Source organism: Emiliania huxleyi, assembly GCF_000372725.1.
Source record: "Emiliania huxleyi CCMP1516 chromosome Unknown EMIHUscaffold_155, whole genome shotgun sequence".
In the NCBI taxonomy this organism is placed as follows: Eukaryota; Haptophyta; order Isochrysidales; family Noelaerhabdaceae; genus Emiliania; species Emiliania huxleyi.
The window spans coordinates 301,784-320,925 of NW_005201036.1; the positions used below are offsets into that span (position 1 = coordinate 301,784).

The 19,142-nt window shown below is 67.7% G+C and overlaps 5 protein-coding genes across 5 annotated transcripts; 2 read left to right on the top strand and 3 right to left on the bottom strand.

Moving 5' to 3' along the window:
- Positions 1 to 2,724: 2,724 nt before the first annotated feature.
- Positions 2,725 to 3,732, bottom strand: EMIHUDRAFT_363847 (hypothetical protein). Its single transcript, XM_005786083.1, has one exon. It carries the CDS (start codon positions 3,186 to 3,188, stop codon positions 2,760 to 2,762), a length of 429 nt encoding a protein of 142 aa, XP_005786140.1. The 5' UTR covers positions 3,189 to 3,732; the 3' UTR covers positions 2,725 to 2,759.
- Positions 3,733 to 4,749: 1,017 nt separating this feature from the next.
- EMIHUDRAFT_229460 (hypothetical protein) lies at positions 4,750 to 5,185 on the bottom strand (the record flags this gene model as incomplete). Its single annotated transcript, XM_005786084.1, has 2 exons — positions 4,750 to 4,964; positions 5,068 to 5,185. 2 exons carry the CDS (start codon positions 5,183 to 5,185, stop codon positions 4,750 to 4,752), a joined length of 333 nt encoding a protein of 110 aa, XP_005786141.1.
- A 1,984-nt stretch (positions 5,186 to 7,169) lies between these two features.
- EMIHUDRAFT_229461 (hypothetical protein) lies at positions 7,170 to 7,854 on the top strand (the record flags this gene model as incomplete). Its single annotated transcript, XM_005786085.1, has 3 exons — positions 7,170 to 7,466; positions 7,543 to 7,563; positions 7,651 to 7,854. The coding sequence occupies 3 exons, from the start codon at positions 7,170 to 7,172 to the stop codon at positions 7,852 to 7,854; spliced, it is 522 nt and encodes a 173-aa protein (XP_005786142.1).
- Positions 7,855 to 7,994: 140 nt separating this feature from the next.
- Positions 7,995 to 13,740, bottom strand: EMIHUDRAFT_467753 (hypothetical protein; the record flags this gene model as incomplete). Its single annotated transcript, XM_005786086.1, has 8 exons — positions 7,995 to 9,047; positions 9,082 to 9,361; positions 9,412 to 9,784; positions 9,924 to 11,181; positions 11,354 to 12,609; positions 12,710 to 12,941; positions 12,991 to 13,464; positions 13,613 to 13,740. The coding sequence occupies 8 exons, from the start codon at positions 13,738 to 13,740 to the stop codon at positions 8,210 to 8,212; spliced, it is 4,839 nt and encodes a 1,612-aa protein (XP_005786143.1). The 3' UTR covers positions 7,995 to 8,209.
- Positions 13,741 to 16,996: 3,256 nt separating this feature from the next.
- Positions 16,997 to 18,250, top strand: EMIHUDRAFT_42930 (hypothetical protein; the record flags this gene model as incomplete). The annotated part of the gene is made up of 1 exon (XM_005786087.1): positions 16,997 to 18,250. A coding segment is annotated over one exon (1,254 nt), but the record flags the coding sequence as incomplete, so codon positions are not given.
- Positions 18,251 to 19,142: the final 892 nt, after the last annotated feature.

The window sequence follows — 19,142 nt, forward strand, 5'->3', positions numbered from 1 at the left end:
GGCAATTCGGGATGCGCGGAGCAGCTAATATATGGACTCGCGTATCTTAGGATGCTCGATCGAGCATACCGAGGACAGCGAGCGTCTAAGTAGGGCACCTACTAGACGCACTCTGATCCAGAGACGCATTCGGCAAACAAAGATGGGGGGGTCGCCCCCCCAGACGTCCGGGCGCAAACTTCAGAGGGACTCTTACGAGTTAGAGAGAGATTTTTAAAGACCAACAAGAAATCACGACTCTCACGAGTTATGCCGCTCTGCGACGAAACCAATTCGTGCTATGAGTTTTCACAATCAGTTCCGGTATAGCCCCGAGCCCAAAAACCTGAGGACAAGATCTTGGTCCTCCTCGCGCACCTCTTCGACGAGCGCGACGAGGACGGCATTCCCTTGGCACGCGCGCTGACGGTTCGGGCGATGGTGCACTGCGCGCGCCCGTGGCGCCCGCCTGCGCTGTCGGCGCCAGAGCTGCGGGCGGCCAGAGCGCTGATGCAATTGCGCGGAGAGGGGCTGGCGGAGGCGGTGCAGCGGGTGCGCCGCGCGCGCGTCCGTGTTGTGCGCGCGCTGGCGTTTGCGCTCGCCGCCATCACAGCATATGCGCTCCCAGCGCTCGCGGCCCTTGTGCTGCAGCTGTAAGTGAGAAAAAAAAGAGACGTGTGTGCATGGCGCCCCCGGCTCTTACTGTCGTCGCGCTGTGGCATGTGCCGTCTCAAGTAGTACGTTGTACTCTGGATAGAGATGACAGAGCTGTGAGCCAGCAGAGTGGTGCCCGCCGCAGCGTGGCTCGGCACGCGCGCACGCCGGGGCGCCTCTGATGAGCGCGCGCATCTCTACTCCACGTCTTGGCGAGCGCGCTCTTCGTGTGTCTTGGAAAAGGCGTGCGAGGTGCGTGGTCCAGGGGCGAGGCCTGTCACGACCGGTCTGATATGTATGTATGTAGAAAGATGAACACAGTCAGGCTCGGACTGGACACCAACGCGGTATGGGCGGACGCGGGACAGATGATGACGACACGCACGAGCGACTCACAGACACAAACAAGCTCACAAGACACACAGCCAGCTGGCTGCCACACACCTTGAGTTGGCGTACACATAACTCAAGGCCGCCCCCCCCCCCCCCCCTGTCGCCTCCCCCAGCCAAGGTGCCGAAGGAACAAACAAGGGCACAACAACACAACAGACGACAGGGGCAAACGCGTGAGGCTAGAGCAGGCTTGCTCGTCCTCTAGCAATCTCCGCCGACCGCGAGGCCGGACTAGACCGTGTGTGGGGTCGTGTGGGGTGTCTATGGTCACTCTCCTCAGGGGCTAGCCGCCAGCCGCTAGCCCTATCTCGCACTCACGGGTGGTGACAATTCTATGGGTGAGCGTATGCGAGTAGAGGCGCGTGAGCCGATTCTTGATCGCATGCCATTGGCATATAACTGGGCTTGGCGTGCGACCTCAGCGCGCCCGCCGTCAGCTCGACGGGGCGCGCATGTCAGCGAGAGGTTTGCCGGTAGAGCGATCCCGGTCTTGTCGAACGCGAGCCCCGCGCCACGGTTGCCAGCCGTGCCTTCGCGAGAGTCGCCCTCGGGCCGCGTCCCGTCGGCACTACCCTCGAGTGCGTGTCGCTTTGGTTCGCGACACCCACTCGCCGAGGGCAGTCCGGCCGACGGGAGCCTGTCGCGCGCCGGCGACGAAAGCGGCGTGTGTGTGTGTGTTCGAAGCGACGATGGCACGACCACCGCCCTGCTTCCTGACCGGGCAAGGAGGGGCCTACTCCCGTTCCGCGAGGAACAGAAGGTCTCCCCCCCTCCCCCGGCCTGGGCAGCGACGGGTGGACGGCAGCCCCTTCGGGGTTGGCAGGCGAGAGTCTGCGGGGCTCACGAGCCGAGTCTCAACCACACGCCCCCCGCGCCTGTACTCCACAAAGTCAAGGTGAAAATATCTTATCATCCAGGCGGTCTGTTACGAGCTCGTATCTCGAGCTCCCAACAACCCCTGAGCGCCGTGGACCCCGAACCCACAGCTGAGCCATGACATCAGGGCGCGCGCCTCCGCAGTCTCCGCAGGTGGGGGACTTCCTACAGACGTTGGTGGAGTGCGACCAGGAAGCCGGCGACGACGTGGCGCATGTAGTTTGGCATCCAGCCCGTCGCCCACAGCTGCGCCATCGCGGCGTCCACCAGCGGGAAGCCCGTGGCGCCCGCCTGCCACGCCTCGAGCGCCGGCTGGTCGGAGCTCCACGCCTGCGCCTCGAACCACGGCCGGAAGGGGCGGCTGGGCAGGTGGGGGAAGCGCCAGAGCGCCCAGTACGCCAGGTCGCGCCAGGCGAGCCGGCGGAGAAAGGTGGGCGCGCTCGCTCGCTCGCGCACCGAGTGCAGCACCGCCCGAGCGGAGAGCTCTCCGAAGCGCAGGTGCGGCGAGATTGTCGCTGTGTTTGCCTGGTCGGCGCGGAACCGCTCGCGGCCCTCGAAGCGCTGGATGCCGCCGCTCACAAACGCCTCGAGCGCCCGCTGCGCGCCGATCTCGCCGACCGCCCACGACCTGCGGATGCCCGCCGCCCAGTCCTCGACCGTCCCGTCCGGTCGCACCGGCAGCCGCCCGTAGCCCAGCTCCGAGAGGCGTCGAGCGGCTTCTCACACAGCTAACCTAGGGTCGTGAAAAGAAAAACGAGCACTGCCATCCCTCCCTTGGCCTGCCTGTTTTCTTTCTTTCTTTACCGTGTCCAGTTCGAGCCTGGCTGTTCTTCGCCTTCCTAAGTAACTAACGACCGTCAGTGGCCACGATACCGCCGGAACGCCGCCGCCTTGACCACCCGGACAGCCGCATGGATGGCTCGCGTGGCCAGCCCGGCGTGCGCGGGATAGTCGAGCGGCACGAAGCCGACAAAGAGGCCCGTGTACTCGCCCGAGAGCGGCTGGGGTCGGCCGTGCCACAGCCGCGACCCTTCGTATAAGAGCGCCTCGCCCTCACGTAGAGCGACGGCGGTGCCGCCGCGAGGCACGCCACGTCCGTGCAGCGCCACTGGCCACGGCGGCAATGACGCGTTGCGGCGCACGCAGAGGGTCGCGGAGACGACCCAGGCGTCGGGCCAGTCGAGGTGCGCCGCGAGCGTCGCGCCTGGCAAGTAGGTACGCAGCCCATGCACTCTGGGCGACGGCGCCAGTGCGCAGTCGCAAAAGGCTTCGAGAATCGGGCGCATTTGCTGGGCGGCAGCGGCCTCAATCCGTGCCGGCAGGCGCGCAAAGCGGGTGGGGCCAAAGATGATGAAGTCCTCGAGCCCCCCCTCCCCAATCGAACCACCACGGCCGGAAAAAAACCGGGCCGGCGGGTTCGAGTCCACAAACTCTGAGAGCGTCCGCTGCGGCGCCACCGGCACAGCGGCGACCTCGTAGCCACGCTCAATGCGCGGGTTGATCTTGTCAATCAGCCACGATTGCGGGTGGCCAAGGATTCTTTGCAGCGCGAGCACAGGCCTCTCGGCACTGAGGACGGCCGCCGTGCACACCAAAAGAGCAGCCCCGCAAGCCAAGCGCCAGCCGCGAAGGCGGCCGTCAAATCGTCGCCGCTTGCGCCGGTCGGTCTCGCGCACGCTGATGCGGGTCTCGTCCGGGTGGGGACGGTGGCGGAGCCTCATGCGGGAAGCTAGTGCTCGACTGGCGAGGTACTCGCCTCTTCGGGGTTTTTGTCTAGCCGAGGATGCTGGGGCGAGCCTGGCGAGCAGCGTTCAGCTGTCCACAGCCTACGAGGCTGATCCGGCCGTGTCCCCAGCACAGCTTTGGCTTCGACGGGCGCCTCCCACGGTGCGCCGGGCGACCGACTCGAGCGGCATGCGGCTTCAGACAGGCCTCGGCCCGGCTCCTGGCGGGTCGCTGAAGCGTCTCGGCGGCTCTCTCTCGGTTGCGCGGTTGCGCGGTTGACGCTTTTTTGGCGCTCACGGCGGGCGGCTAGGCTGGCCTTGAGGTCGCAGAGAGCCATCCAGACGTCTCACGGTGGCGTCGCGCATATCACTCGTGGCGTCGGTCGCCTTGGAGGCGGCAGAGACGTCCAGAGGCGGCGCATTTTTATGGGCACGCCCGGCAGCGAGCTGCGGGTGAGCGCGCCGCAGGCTGAAGACCTCCCTTGGCGCGGCGCGAGCGGCGCGCACCGCGGCACGAGGGCGCGCGGCGCTGCCGCCGCGATCAGTCACGGCCTGCGCCCGGGCCGGCCGCGCAGGTGGCGTGGCAGCGACCACAGCACATGGTTCGGAGCTTCGGGCGGGCTTCTCGGTATCTTCGGTTGCCGCTGCACGGCGCGCGTGTCCGACCCAGTGAGTCCTACCGGTGAAGTGTGTGGTGTCCAGCCGCGCGGTGTTGCAGACTACGTCGCGTGGTGTGCTTGTGCGTCGGTAGTCATCGCAACTCGCACTGTGTCCGCACTGCCGGTGCCGTGCCGGCTGGGTCCGTCGCAGCGCACGCACTCTCCCTGTGGGTCGAGTCGTGGTTTATGCGCGAGTCGTGGTGTGCGAGGATTATTTGACTAACACTCTGATTAATACCCAGCGCGGCGTCTCGCCCTCCCCTCTCGCTCGCGGCACCGAGCGAGTCAAACACACCATCTCTCGCGCCGCAGTGAAACCACCCCCTTTCCAACCGTCTCAGGGACGGACGCATTTGCCCCCTTTCAAAGGCGGTTTCGAAGTTGATGAGACCTCGCCCCCCCCTCTCCAATGAAAGGCGTAAAAAGAGGCGCGGAACAGGCCGGAACCGCCGCTTGCACGTGGGTCACACAATGGCAGCGCTCCAGACGCGCTCTGGTAGCTGCCAATGAAGCTGCAGCCCATCGCGCGCGCGCCGGACGGCCACTGCACCTCCACTGCATTGCCCTCCTGCACCGAGCGACGCGTCAAACCTTTGTTGCTGCCCATGACCGCCGGCGGCTCCGAGCTCGGGCGAGCGAGCCCTGGCTGAGCTGAGCCACTGCGGTCGCAATTGCAGCGCTGCGGTCGGTGCAGAGTGGCCGTGCGCGTACGGCGTCGTACGCGCACGGCCGCTCTGCCTCAGTGGCGTGCGGCTTGGGCCAACTGGAGGTCGCTCTCCGACCTCGCTCGCCGAGCTCACAATCCGGCGCGAGCCGCATCGAGTGGAAGTTCGACTTCAGCTGCCGCGAGTGGATGGACTGCCTTGTCGAGTGCAAGCAGTTGGGCTCCGCCGGGAGCATGTGGTGCAACATGTTCTCTGGGCGCCAGCAGACGCGAGCGCGCGAGCGCGTGTTGAAACGGACGCTCCATAGCAACACTCGAGATACACTCGAAGGGGTACACGTTTTCTTTTCGGGTTTCGTGGGTTATAGTGCACTCGTGGTTGAACACTGTTCAACGTCGTTGAACACGTGACGGTCCAGTAACCGAGTGCGCGCCAATCCCGTGCCTAGTGTCTATAAAATAAATAGGGCGGGCATCTCCAGATGGGCGACGCACGAACTCAGAGGCATTTCGCACCCCGCCCCGAGAGAGAGAGAGAGAATTCTTGATACGAAACCACGACGACACACACCAGTCGACTCGCATCGGTTGCCTCCATGAACGGCGGAGCTATTCTCGCGCCCACACCACACCTGGCTCCAACGTGGACACGCCCATAGCTGGGGACACTACTAGGTCACGCATGGCATCACAGAAGTTTTATCTCTGGGCCCCGAAAGGCATCTCTAGCAGTGTCGTTACACATGCCCCCTCCCCTCCTGGGCGCATGCGCCTCACGTCTCGCCAGAGCATACGCCCTTGGTGTGTGGCGAGACGAGTTTTTCGCCATGCAGCGAGCAGCAAGCCGCCCGCCGCAAACAGCCGGAGGCCTCGCCGCGGCACTGGCTGCGCCGCGGTCCCGCACCCGTCGACGCAGCTCCCCCCGCGGAAGGCCGCGCGTAGCAACGTCTTGACGATCGAGATGAGCGTGCCTGAAGCTCGCCCACCTACTGCCCCTGAGAGTTGGTTATTGAGTGGGATCAGCTCCCCCCCTTGGGATCACAGCTTCCACGACCTCACACCCAACATCACAGGCGGGATCAGAAGGGGACTCCACACCGGACACCGCCCGGGCACAGCCCCCCTACCCGTCGGATCGCACAGAGGGCCCCCTCGGAGCAGCCCACACACAATCACGCATCGGCAGATTGAGTGCCTGAGTCAGGCAGACAGCACAGACAAGGAGAGGAGAGAGAGAGAGGAGAGAGAGAGAGGAGAGGGTGAGGGTGTGTGCACACGTGTGTGGAGAGGGAGGGTGTCTGTAGTGGGCTGTAGTCATACTAACGTGGTTAGAACCACGCGCCCCTCAGGAGCTAAGGTAGAGAGTGTTTGGGTGTCAAAACACCGGGTCGGCGCCAGGCTTAGACAGCCTGTCGCACGACGTGTTGACTGCGAGGCAGCCCGAGCACGAACTAGTCGTCGATCCGCTGACGATCCCCGCCGCTTCACCGTCGGAGCGGCGGCGGGTGAGAGTTAGTCAAAGGTCCACCACACAGCCTCCAGCCTCCAGCCTCCACCTCCACCCGCGAGCCGCCACCGCTGCCGCCCGCGACGCCGCCCGCCGCGTCAGATAGCCGCGACGCGCGCACCGAGTCGAGTCGGAGAGCCGCACCGCACCAGCAGCAGCATCTGCACCACCAGCAGCAGCAGCAGCACCACCACCACCACCCGAGAGAGAAGCGCACCTGCCCGACGCCGCCCGCCGCGTCAGACGCTCGCGACGCGCGCGTCGAGCCCAGTCGCACAGCCGCGCCGCGCCAGCAGCAGCATCGGCACCAGCAGCAGCACCACCACCACCACCAGCATCAACAGAGACAGGCAGTGCAGGCGCAGAGGCGCTCGCAGAGCGGCGCTCAGCGCCGCGCACGCCACGCCGCGGACCGTCGGACGAGCGCACCGTACGTCGGCGGCGAGCCGCGTCGCCAGCCGTCTCGCGAGAGAGCGGCGCCGCCGCGTGCGCGCAGCAGCCGCCGCGGCAGAGGCGAGCCGCGGCGACGTCCGCACTAACGGATAACGGCCATTGGCGGTTGGTCTCTCTCTCTCTCTCTCTCTCTCTCTCTCTCTCTCACCCCGCCCCGCTCGCAGCGCCCGGCTTCTTTCTGCGCCTCGGACGGGGTTCGCGCCTCCGCAGGAAGTACATCGTTCGGACAGCGCAGCCCAGTGCGTCAGCCTCGTTCGAGAATGGACTACTCAAAGTGGGATCACATTGGGGCGTCGTCGGACTCGGACGACGACAGCGAGGAGTCAGGCGACGAGCGCGAGAGCTCTCCCGCCGGCGGCCGCAGGCAGCCTCCGGCCGCGGTCGGGGCGCCTTCGGACGCGACGGCGGCAGCGAGGCCCTCGCCGCCGGCCGCGGCGCAGGCGTCGGCGAGCGCGGTGCTGTCGCGGGTGACGCGAGTCGAGCGGCTCGCGGAGGAAGTGCTCGCTGAGCGGCGGCAGATGGTCGAGCTGGACGCGCGGCGCCAGCACACGCGAGAGGTCCGCCCCTCCTCGCCCCGCGCCCCGCCGTGCGATCCCGCGTCCGCTCCCACACCCTTCGTCTCTCCGCCCTCAGGCCATGGCGAGTCTGCGGAGGGTGGAGCGGCAAGGGGCGGCGGCGGCGGCGGCGACCAAGCATTGGGTGTGCCTCGGCGACACGTTCGTGCGGCGGCCGCACGGCAAGACGAGGACGATGGTGGAGAAAGACCAAGAGAGGCTCGAGGGCGAGATCGCTGCGCTGCACCGCTCGGTGCAGCAGAAGACGTCCGAGCTCTGCGAGATTGACCCGAGCATTAGTGGCGGCTCGGACGTGCATCGCTCCTTTTCGTCGTTGCACGGCCTGTCGCTCGATCAAGTCGCGGAGGTGCTGCCGGAGACCACGCGATAGCGCAGGGGGGGGGGCGTGATAGGGCGCCGACCAAGAGAGTGTGTGCGTGTAGAGTATGATGTCTCGCCGCGACGGCGCACGAGGGCAACTCCGAAGGACCGACCGGCGACCGTGTCTGATGAGTCTTGTCTCTTGAGACTCTCTCTCTTGTCGCTTTTACAAACCACGATAATAATATCCCCGCACTGTCTCGACAGTCATGTGCCCCTTTCTGTGCTTTCTCTCCAAACACCACGAGCCGACACCACCACATCTCCAGGCGGGCGCCCTCTGCTGGCAAGTAAGAGTCCGGCTCGCCCACCTCGCAGCCACCACGCCGGCTGCGCCAGCCTCCTGCCCGCAACCGTCCACTCCATCACAAGCGCGAAGCGGCGCCGATGGCCGACCTTGTGGACTTCAGTTCGCTCTCGTCGAGCACGCCGTCCTGGTTGCTGTCGAGCGCCGCCAGGCGCGCCGCCGCAGCGTCGCCGCCGGTGAGCGCGGCGAGCTCCGTGACGTCCACGACGCCGTCGCCGTCCGTGTCGAGGCCAGCCAAGCGCGACCTCCCGCCGGCGCGCGCCTCGTGCGCCGCTCGCGCCATCTGGCGAAGCTGCGGCGCAGCGGAGCCGGTCTTGTCGACCAGCTGCGAGAATGAGGAGGCGGGGTCGGACAGCAGGCGGTGCGGGTCGTCGAACTCGGCCAGGGCGCCCGCGTCGAAGAGCATCACGTGCGACGAGTCCATGATGGTGTGGAGGCGGTGCGCGATCGTGAGGACCGTGCACTCGGCGAACATCTGCCGGATCGCCGTCTGCAGCACCGCGTCCGTCTCGTTGTCGATCGAGGCGGTCGCCTCGTCGAGCGCGAGCACAGAGGAGCGGCGCAGCGTGGCGCGCGCGAGGCAGAGCAGCTGGCGCTGGCCGACGGAGAAGTTTGCGCCGCCCTCGGACACCTTGTGGTCGAGGCCGCCCTCGACGGCGCGGATCGCGTCGGCCAGCTGCACCAGCTCGAGCACGCGCTCGAGCTCGTCGTCGTCGGCGGTGCCGAAAGGGTCGAGGTTGTACCGCACCGTGTCGTTGAAGAGCACCGGGTCCTGCGGGATGATTGCCAGCCGCGAGCGGAGCTGCGAGAGGTTGAGGCGCGAGATGTCGACGCCGTCGATCTGGATCGCGCCGAGCCCACGCCCGTCCGCGCCCCCCTCCGCCTCGATGAGGCGCCTACCGTCCGCCGAGGGGAAAGGGGTTACGGCACGGGCGCCGCTGCTCGCCCACCCTCTGGCGCGCGGCGCGCCAGACGGTCGAGAGGAAGGTGGACTTGCCGCTGCCCGTGCGGCCGACGACGCCCACCTTTGCCTTTGCGGGGATCGCGCAGCTCACGCCCCGCAGCGCCGGCGGCAGCTCCGGCCGGTAGCGGACGGTGAGATTGGTGACGACGATGACGCCCGCAGAGGGCCAGCTGGCGGCGGGCGGCGCGTCGCCGCCCTGCCGCTCCGCCGGGACGTGGCGGATGTACTCGACGATGCGCTCGATGCCTGGGGAGCAGCCGGGCCGGGGGGTCGGACAGAGGTGTGGGGCGGGCGACCGCCGCGAGCCCGCGCGGTGCCGGCGAAGGACTTTTGGAGCTCGAGCGTCATCCGCGTCGCGTGCTTGAGGAACTGCGAGAGCTCGAAGGTGTAGGTGAGGGAGAGGCCGACGAGTGCGACCTCGATGGTCCAGCCGAGCTCGAGGGCGACCAGCGGCAGCAGCGCGGCGCAAAACACGATGGAGGACGCCATCATGTCGAGGAAGAGGGAGACCCAGGCTTGGAGCAGGTACTGCGCGTAGGCGGAGCGCGTGTTGCGGTTGACGAGCCGCTCCGCGTCCGCCTCGAAGCGGCGCTCCGCGCCGTAGGAGCGGATGGTGGTGAGGCCGGAGAGCGTCTCGGAGAACTGCGAGTAGATCGGGGAGCGCGACACCTGGTGGAGGCGGGGCGGGGCGGGGGGAGGGGGGGGGGGGGGGGGGGGGAAATTCTAAGGGGAAGGGTCCTGGTTTTCGTAAAGGGGCCCCCTGGGGGCTCCCCTGGATAAAGCCCTTGATGTCCCGCCCCCCCTTTACAAAAAAGCGGTAGAGGCAGACGTACAGCACGCACAGGACGAGGAGCCACGGCACGAAGATCGGGTTCACCACGGAGACCACGACGATGGTCGAGGCGATGGGCATGATGCAGTTGATCCACTGCTGCAGGTTCATCAGCACGGTGTTGTCGCACATCTCCGTGTCGGAGGTGAAGCGGTTCAGGATCCGCCCGGAGGGAGTCGTCTCGAAGAAGGAGGTCGGCGCGCGCAGCATCGTGTCGAGCAGCTGGACCTGCAGCCTCGCCGCGGCGCGGCAGCCGATCACGACCAGCACGAAGACCGAGCGGCCGTAGACGGCGATCGAGGCGCAAAAGGCAAACGCGACGTAGATCGGGATCCAAAAGTCGATGTCGTCGGGGTGCCGGTCCCATTTCGCCTCGATCCAGTACGTCAGCCAGATGTCGGTCATCGTGACGAGCGCGCGGTCGACGCAGCACATGACGGCTGCGATGAGGACGAGGCCCCGCCCGCCCCCCGCGGCGATGTACGCGCGCCACACTGCGGACGAGATCGAGCCCGTCTGCCGCTCCTCCAGCGTGCTCAGGTGAGCGCCGGCGTCGTCCTTCCTCGCGTCGCCGATCTCGACCACCGTCCGCTCGCGCAGGCCGATCGTCTGCTCGCTGAGCGAAGGCCGCTCGCCCTTTGCGCCCGCGCCGTCCGCCTCGCCGCCGTCCGCGCCGCCCGCCTCGCCGCCGTCCGCGCCGTCCGCCTCGCCGACGTCCGCGCCGCCCGCCTCGCCGCCGCCCTCCGACGCGTCCGGCTCGCTATCCGGCGCGGCGTCGAGCTGCAGGTCCTCCTCGAGCCCGGCGAGGGCGGGCAGGGCGGACGTCACCGCCGAGGCGCGCAGCTCGGCGTACGCCCCGCGCGCGAGGATGCCTCCCGCCTCCATGAGGAGGACCTCGTCCGCGGCTGGCAGGTACTGCGTCTGGTGCGTCACGAGCAGCCGCGTCTTGCCGGCGAGCAGGCCGTGCGGCCCGAGGACCCGCTGGAAGAGGTGCTTGCCCACGTGCGCGTCGACGGCGGAGAGCGGGTCGTCGAGCAGGTAGATGTCCGCGTTCGCGTAGACGGCGCGTGCGAGCGCGATCCGCGCCTTTTGGCCTCCCGAGACGTTGATGCCCTTCTCGCCGATCTGCGTCATGTCGCCGCCCGCGAGGATCTCCAAGTCGGCGCTCAGCGCGCACGCCTCGACCACCTTCTCGTACCACGCCTCGTCCATCGGCGAGCCAAACAGGATGTTGCTGCGGGGGAGGGAGAGGGGGGGGGGTGATGGAGTGCGCGCGCGGTACTGGGCGGGGGAGGGGCGGCGGTTGCGGCGGGCTTTGGTGTGCTGGGGTCCTCTTCCGGACCACCCCTCCCCCTCGATGCCAGAGGATACCCGGGGGTGGGAAGTGGGGGCGGGGGGCGATGGACCTACGCATCGTGTCCGAGGCGATGAAGGGCGTCTGCGCCGCGTAGGCCACCGAGCCGTCGAGCGAGAAGGAGGCGCCGCGGTCCGACTCCATCTCGCCGAGGAGCGCGACGAGGAGCGAAGACTTGCCCGACCCCACCGCGCCGGCGAGCATCGTCAGCTCGCCGCGCTTGAGCTCGACGTCGAGGTCGATCAGGGTCGGCTTGGCGGGCGCGCGCGAGCTGCTCGGCGCGTCCTCCATCATGTCGAGCGGCGACGCCTTCACGCCCATCGCCACTGGGTGGGAGCGCGTCGGCTCCTCCAGCACGGGGGGCGGGCGCCGCAGCGCGCGGCGGAGGCTCGACAGCCGCACGGCCGACGTTGAGGAGCGAGCCACGCCGCCGCCGCGGCCGCCGCCCGCCGCCGCGCCGCCGGCGGAGGAGCCGACGGAGGAGCGCTTCCACGAGAGCGCACGCGTGCGCCCGCCGCCGCGCCCGCCGCCCTTTGCGCCTCCGCCCTTGCCCTTGCCCTTGCGCGGCGGCGGCAAGTCGGGCGCCGACCACAGGAAGGAGCCGCGCAGCGCCGCCGCCGCGGCCGTAGCCTCGGGCGGCGTGATGGAGCCCTCCTCGGTCGGCGTCTCGAGAACCTCGGGCGGCGAGGGCGGCGGCGAGGGCGGCGGCGGCGAGGGCGGCGGCGACGACTCTGGCGACGCCGCCTTGCGCAGCACGTCGGCGGCCTCGTCGGCGGCCGTCGGCGCGGGCGCGGGAAGGAGCGTCTTTTGGCCAATCTCCTTGTTTTTGAGGAAGCGGTTCACGCGGGTGAGCGAGATGCGCAGGTTGAGAGTCTGGATGACGATGAAGGGCAGGAAGGAGAGCGGGAAGCGAAGCTGCGTCAGGTAGGCGAGCGCAGTCATCGTGCTCGGGCCGGTGAGCGTGCCTAGGACGGCGCCGAGGAGGCTCATGGGAGGGCCCCGGCGGTCCCCTTTCCCTCCGGGCCCGGAGCGAGCGCCTCCGAATCCGACGTACGAGCCAAAGGTTCCGACGGCGACAAAGAGGAGCTGCGTCGCGAGCAGCGTGGAGAAGAGGGCGGTGATGTACCGCCCCGCGCGGATCTTGACCATCTCCTTGGACCGGATGGCGAGGAGGCGGCTCTTCATCGACTCCTCCCAGCCGCAGAGCTTGACGACGCGCATCCCCTGCACGAGCTCGTTGGTCACCTTGACGCGCTGGTCGGTGAGCTTGAGCTGCTCGCGCCGGATCTTGAGCAGCCGCTTGGAGACCTGCGCGCGGGGGCGGGGGCGAGGGCGAGGGTGGGCGCCGGGGGTGAGCTGGCCGGAGCCGGAGCCGCCGGCCTTGCGCGCTGGCCTGCGGCGAGATGACGAAGAGGAAGAAGGCCATGACGGCGATGCCGACGCCGAGCGCCTTGCCGATGAGGAGGCCGAGCAGGACGAGGTAGATGACGAACTGGACCGGCGCCGACCAGAGCATGTTGACCACCGGCGCAACCATCAGCACCACCTCCGCGTCGATGGCCATCAGCGTCTGGATCTGGCCGGTCGACGACTCGTGCACGCCTAGCAGTAAGGTTCCGAGAGGGATCCGAGAAGGGTCGCTGGCGCTCGCCGGTCGACGGCTCGCGCGCGCCCGAGAGGCGGAGGCACTTGCGGAAGAGGCCCGTCATGAGCACGGAGCGCGCGCGCAGCGCCGCGCGCGTCATCAGCATCTCCGAGTGCGAGAGGCAGAAGGAGCCGATGATCCGCGTCACGAGCAGGATGACGGCGAGCACGTACCCGAACCAGCGCTCGTCGCAGCTCAAGCCGTACTCGGTGGGCAGGGTGCCGTTGCCGGCGTGGGCGTCGCACGCCTGCTCCTCGACGATGAGCTCGAGGAAGCGGCGCAGGATGAGCGGCCCTCCCACGATGCAGCCGACGTACAGGCCGTAAAGCACCGCGCTCACGCCCGCCAGCCGCAGCACCGCCGGGCGAAGCGCGCGCCCGGCGAGCGGTGTCGCCTGGGGGCAGGGCTGGGGGGTTGAGGCGCGGCGCCCGAAGCCGGGCGCGTCGTTGGGAGGGCGCGCCTTGTAGCTCGACTGGAACGACGAGTAGACGGCCGCCACTTTGTCAGTCTCCATGAGCCTGACGGACGGCGGCGGGGCGGCGGGGGAGCGGTCAGCGGGCTGGCTGGCAGGCGGCCGGCAGGTGGCGGCGCGGCGGCGCGGTGGAGGTGCGGCTGTGCGGGCCGGCTGCTCCGGCCGACGGACGGGCGCGACGCAGCCCCACGCACCCTGGGAGATCCTCCTCCTCGAGCCGGCGCTTGTGCGCGAGCTTGTTGGTTGGCATGATGGCCGAGAACCAGAGGCTGAAATAGCCGGGCGGTGCGGCGTCCGCGCCCCGCGGCTTGATCTCCGCCATGTGAGGAAGTGGGGCGGGCTGGCTGCGGCGGGTTTGCGGCGAGAAGCAGGCGGTTCTGTCGCCCAGGTTGCGGAACCCGGTTGTGGAAGCCAGAAGCCGAAAGTGAAGTGAAGTCCGGGAAGCGACCTTTGCGTTTTGTTTCTTTTTCTTGTTAGTGCATGGGAGCGGAACGATTTGTTGTTTTTGTGCGGCGCGGCAAGTAGCGGCGGCTCCTTCGTTTACCGCTACGACAAGCAGCGACTCGTAGGAGGACTCTGTCTGTCTGCTTGAGCACTTGAGCACCGGATAGGGTCGATTCCGCATGGTACGGGACCCCTCGATCGTCTCGCCCTCCCTCACTGGTGTGTTCATCGGGGGGGGTCATAACAAACACGGTACAGGATCGAGGTGCACGCTGCGTGTGAGTGAGTATTCTTGATACGAAACCACGACGACACACACCAGTCGACTCGCATCGGTTGCCTCCATGAACGGCGGAGCTATTCTCGCGCCCACACCACACCTGGCTCCAACGTGGACACGCCCATAGCTGGGGACACTACTAGGTCACGCATGGCATCACAGAAGTTTTATCTCTGGGCCCCGAAAGGCATCTCTAGCAGTGTCGTTACACATGCCCCCTCCCCTCCTGGGCGCATGCGCCTCACGTCTCGCCAGAGCATAAGCCCTTGGCGTGTGGCGAGACGAGTTTTTCGCCATCGCCGCGAGCAGCAAGCCGCCCGCCGCAAACAGCCGGAGGCATCGCCGCGGCACTGGCTGCGCCGCGGTCCCGCACCCGTCGACGCAGCTCCCCCCGCGGAAGACCGCGCGTAGCAACGTCTTGACGATCGAGATGAGCTTGCCTGAAGCTCGCCCACCTACTGCCCCTGAGAGTTGGTTATTGAGTGGGATCAGCTCCCCCCCTTGGGATCGAAGCCGCCACAACCTCACACCCAACATCCCAGGCGGGATCAGAAGGGGACTCCACACCGGACACCGCCCGGGCACAGCCCCCCTACCCGTCGGATCGCACAGAGGGCCCCCTCGGAGCAGCCCACACACAATCACGCATCGGCAGATTGAGTGCCTGAGTCAGGCAGACAGCACAGACAAGAGGAGAGAGAGGAGAGAGAGAGAGAGAGAGGAGAGAGGAGAGGGTGAGGGTGTGAACACACGTGAGGAGTGGGGGAGGGTGTCTGTGGTGGGCTGTAGTCCTACTACGTGGTTACAACCACGCGCCCCTCAGGAGCTTAAGGTAGAGCTGAGCGTCCCAGACGCCTCGGTGCCTCCCACCGGGTGAGACCATCCGGATCTATCTGCCGCGCCCTCCGTACGCAGCAGTCCCCGCGATGGCCCACGGTCCTCCGTCGCCTGGTTGGCCCCCTGCCTCCCTGTTGACCCCCCAGTCCTCGTACTCGACCATTATAAATAAACTCAAAGGTCCACCACGCCTCCAGCCTCCACCTCCACCCGCGAGCCGCCACCGCTGCCGCCCGCGACGCCGCCCGCCGCGTCAGATAGCCGCGACGCGCGCACCGAGTCGAGTCGGAGAGCCGCGCCGCACCAGCAGGAGCATCTGCACCACCAGCAGCAGCAGCAGCACCACCACCACCACCCAAGAGAGAAGCGCACCTGCCCGACGCCGCCCGCCGCGTCAGACGCTCGCGACGCGCGCGTCGAGCCCAGTCGCAGAGCCGCGCCGCGCCAGCAGCAGCATCTGCACCAGCAGCAGCAGCACCACCACCACCAGCAGCAACAGAGACAGGCAGTGCAGGCGCAGAAGCGCTCGCAGAGCGGCGCGCAGCGCCGCGCACGCCACGCCGCGGACCGTCGGACGAGCGCACCGTACGTCGGCGGCGAGCCGCGTCGCCAGCCGTCTCGCGAGAGAGCGGCGCCGCCGCGTGCGCGCAGCAGCCGCCGCGGCAGAGGCGAGCCGCGGCGACGTCCGCACTAACGGATAACGGCCATTGGCGGTTTTCACACACACACACGCACGCTGCCTGTCTGCTGACAGAGATCACAAAAACTCTCTCTCTCTCTCCCAGAGATCACTTACGGACTCGGGCCCGGTGCTTCGACGCAGCACAGTGTGCTTCGTGGTAGCATGAACTCAGAGCGCCTCTTCGACGCCCACGCACGCGGGTCCCGGGGGGTCAGAGGGGTTGCGAGAGGGCCCCGGCTATTTTTTGTTTGAATCCCGGAGGCCGTTCGAACATGAATTGACCTTCCACGTGCCCGTCCACAGCTACGGACAACATGCTAGCCCAGCAGGCCGCTCCCACCGCCGGCGGCGGCGGAGGCAAGGCGGCAAAGGGTGGCAAGGGCGGCGGCAAGGGCGGCGGCAAGGGTGGTGGCCGTGGCGCACCAGACCCGCTTTGCGCCGCCGCCCTCAACGCCCGATACTGAGCCGAGCGGAGCCGAGCGGAGCCGAGCCGAGCGGAGCGAGCGCTTGGAGCAAGAACACTACGACCTGGGTCGGGCTCATACTAGCACCAACCTCGCGGGCCGATCTTCTGGCCCACAGCGAGGCTGCTGCGGAGCACTCGCGGACAAATTGGAGGCAAGAAAGAAAGCGCAATAAATAAATAAATAAATACAACGGACATCCCAAGCTAGGGCTGGGTCGAGGACAGACACGTCCCCACCTTTGCAGGATTTTGCAAAAGCGAGGGGGGAGGGCGCATCGCCGCGCAGAAAGAAAGAAAGAAAACAGACACGCCAAACGAGGGATGGGACGAGGACAGGGTCCCCACCTGCACGAGCAGGATTTTGGAAGAACGATCAGGGGGACAGGTGGGGCTCTCCTGCTCCTGACAAGGGACACGACAGGCTCGCAGCGCGGTGCGCGGTGGACGCCCACATCCACTGGCGGTCTCATCTCAGTCTAGCGACCTGCCTCCAGCTTGTCGCTGGCAGTCTCTCCTACCACAGGCACACTGACACAGGGGTGGCAGGGGCGGCGGCACGAGTCTCCCACATACTATGCGGGCCTCACTAGAGGTGCGGCCTGCGCGTGTCCTCGCCCTTGAGGGGGGAGGGGAAGGGGCTGTCATCGCCGCGCATAAAAATAAATAAATAAAACGGACATCCCAAGCTAGGGCTGGGTCGAGGACAGACACGTCCCCACCTTTGCAGGATTTTGCAAAAGCGAGGGGGGAGGGCGCATCGCCGCGCATGCCCGGACGTCGGAAGTAAAATTCTTTTTGCCGCTTGCTGTTAGTAGAGCGGCGCCTCTCTCCACTTAGGAGACTTCCTAGCGATGTCTCAGCCTCCTCCGCCTCCGCCCTCCTCCGAGGAGTCCCTGGTCGCCCTCCGCGTGATGCGGCTGTGCCGGCCGTCCTTTGTGCAGCAGCCGCCGCTGCCGGGCGCTGCAGTCTCCGCGGCGGCCTCGTCGAGCGGCGCGGGTGGCGTCGACGACGGCGCCCTGCTGACCGGCTGGATGGCGCTGCCGCAGTCGTTTGGCGACATCTACCTGGGCGAGACCTTCTCGTGCTACATCTCGCTCGCAAACGTCGCCGGCTTTGAGCTCGGCGCGGTCGCGCTCAAGGTGGAGGTGCAGACGCAGGTGCAGCGCGAGACGCTCGCCAACACGGCGGCGGCGGGCGCCGACGGCACTCCGCCGCCGCCCGAGGGGCTGGCCGCCGGCCAGACGCTCGACCGGATCATCCGGTACGAGCTGCGCGACGTCGGGATCCACATCCTGATCTGCTCCGCCTCGTACAGCGACCGCGAGGGCACGCGCCGCTCCTTCCGCAAGTTTTTCAAGTTTGCGGTGCAGAACCCGCTCTCGATGAAGTCGAAGACGCACTCGCTCAGCCACTCGGACGAGATCCTGGTCGAGACGCAGCTGCAGAACGCGACGCCGCACCTCCTCTTCCTCGAGTCGGTCGCCTTCTCTCCCGCCGCCGCCTTTAGCTCCGAGCCGCTCACCGGCGAGCTGGCGGGTGGCGGCGCGGCGGAGGGCGGCGCGGCGGAGGGCGGCGCGGAGGGCGGCGGGGTCGCGGCCCCCGTGCCGGCGTTCGGCTCGATGGAGTACCTCCGGCCGGGCGACACGCAGCAGTATATGTACCGCCTGACGCCGCGCGCGCGACCGAGCGCAGGCGGCAAGCCGGCGAGCGGGCTGGGCCGGATGGAGGTGATCTGGAAGGGGGCGATGGGCGAGGCGGGGCACCTGCAGTCCAACCTGGTGCACCGCAAGTCGGCGCCGAGCAGGCCGCTCGACGTCGCCGTCGTGTCCGCCCCCGAGGCGGTCGAGCTGGAGGCGCCCTTCGAGCTGCGCTGCGTCGTCACAAACGCCAGCTCCAAGCCGCGCGAGCTGACGGCGCGGCTCGAGGCGGCGCTCGACCGGCCGATCGTCGCGACCGGCGCGCTGCCGCGCTCGCTCGGCCTCCTCAAGCCGCAGACCTCCCTCCCCTTCACGCTCTCGCTGCTGCCGCTCGAGCCGGGCGTGCACGCGGTGTCGGGCCTGCAGCTGGTCGACGTGCAGACCGGTGAGGCGTTTGACGTCGGACCGCTCGCGCCGCTGCTCGTGCTGGGGCCGGGCGAGGCGCCGTGACGGGGAGGGAGAGGGGGCCCCGGCGGGGGGCTCGGCGGCGTGGAGAGAGGCGCGAGCTCGGTGCGGCTTGACTGTGGCTTGAACGGGGCCGCATCATGCAAAAACACTGCTCTCTCCCTCGTTCTTCGTCTCTTCGAGCGGTCCATTTCACTCTCCCACCTCTGTTGTTTTACAATATGAAAAAATGAAAACGGACAGCCCCCTGGGTGAGTTAGCACAATACGGATTGTGGTCCGAATTTGCAGGCATGCAGGGTAGGCTCCGCCCCACTGTGATTCGGACTGAGCGACGGCAGGACCCTTTGAAATCATGAATGGCGGCGTCCGGTGAGGTCCCCACGGCCGGGGGTGGTAAGTGGGTGATAGGAGGGCCATAAACGACCATCACACCGGCCACCGGACCCCTCCCCCCCCCCAAACACAGTCCAAACCGGCCCCGGCGGCCGGCGGGACGCACGCCGGCGCAGCATCATCAAGCTGCTGTACGGCCCCGGCATCGCCTCCCCTGGCTTAGCTCTCAGTCAAGATATTGTGCGCATGGGTGACCTCTACAATATACTCACTGACACTGAACCTCCCAGAGCTCGTCCCGGTCCGCCACGGCCATCCTCGTCCTCCGCGGCGCCGGCTCCGGCCCCTCCGCCGCACTGTGATGAGCGTCGGCAGGACCCTTTGAAATCATAAATGGCGGCGTCTGGAGAGGCCCCCACGGCCGGGGGCGGTAAGTGGGTGATAGGAGGGTGATAAACGACCATCACACCGGCCACCGGACCCCTCCACCCCCCCAAGCACAGTCCAAACCGGCCCCGGCGGCCGCCGTGCAGGAGGCCGCCGGGGCGCACCAAACGGCCCTTCACGGCCGCCACACG

What these genes read in the sequence shown, in the direction of transcription:
- EMIHUDRAFT_363847 (XM_005786083.1), bottom strand. Translation starts at nt 3,188, where the DNA reads ATGCGCCCGATTCTCGAAGCCTTTTGCGACTGCGCACTGGCGCCGTCG.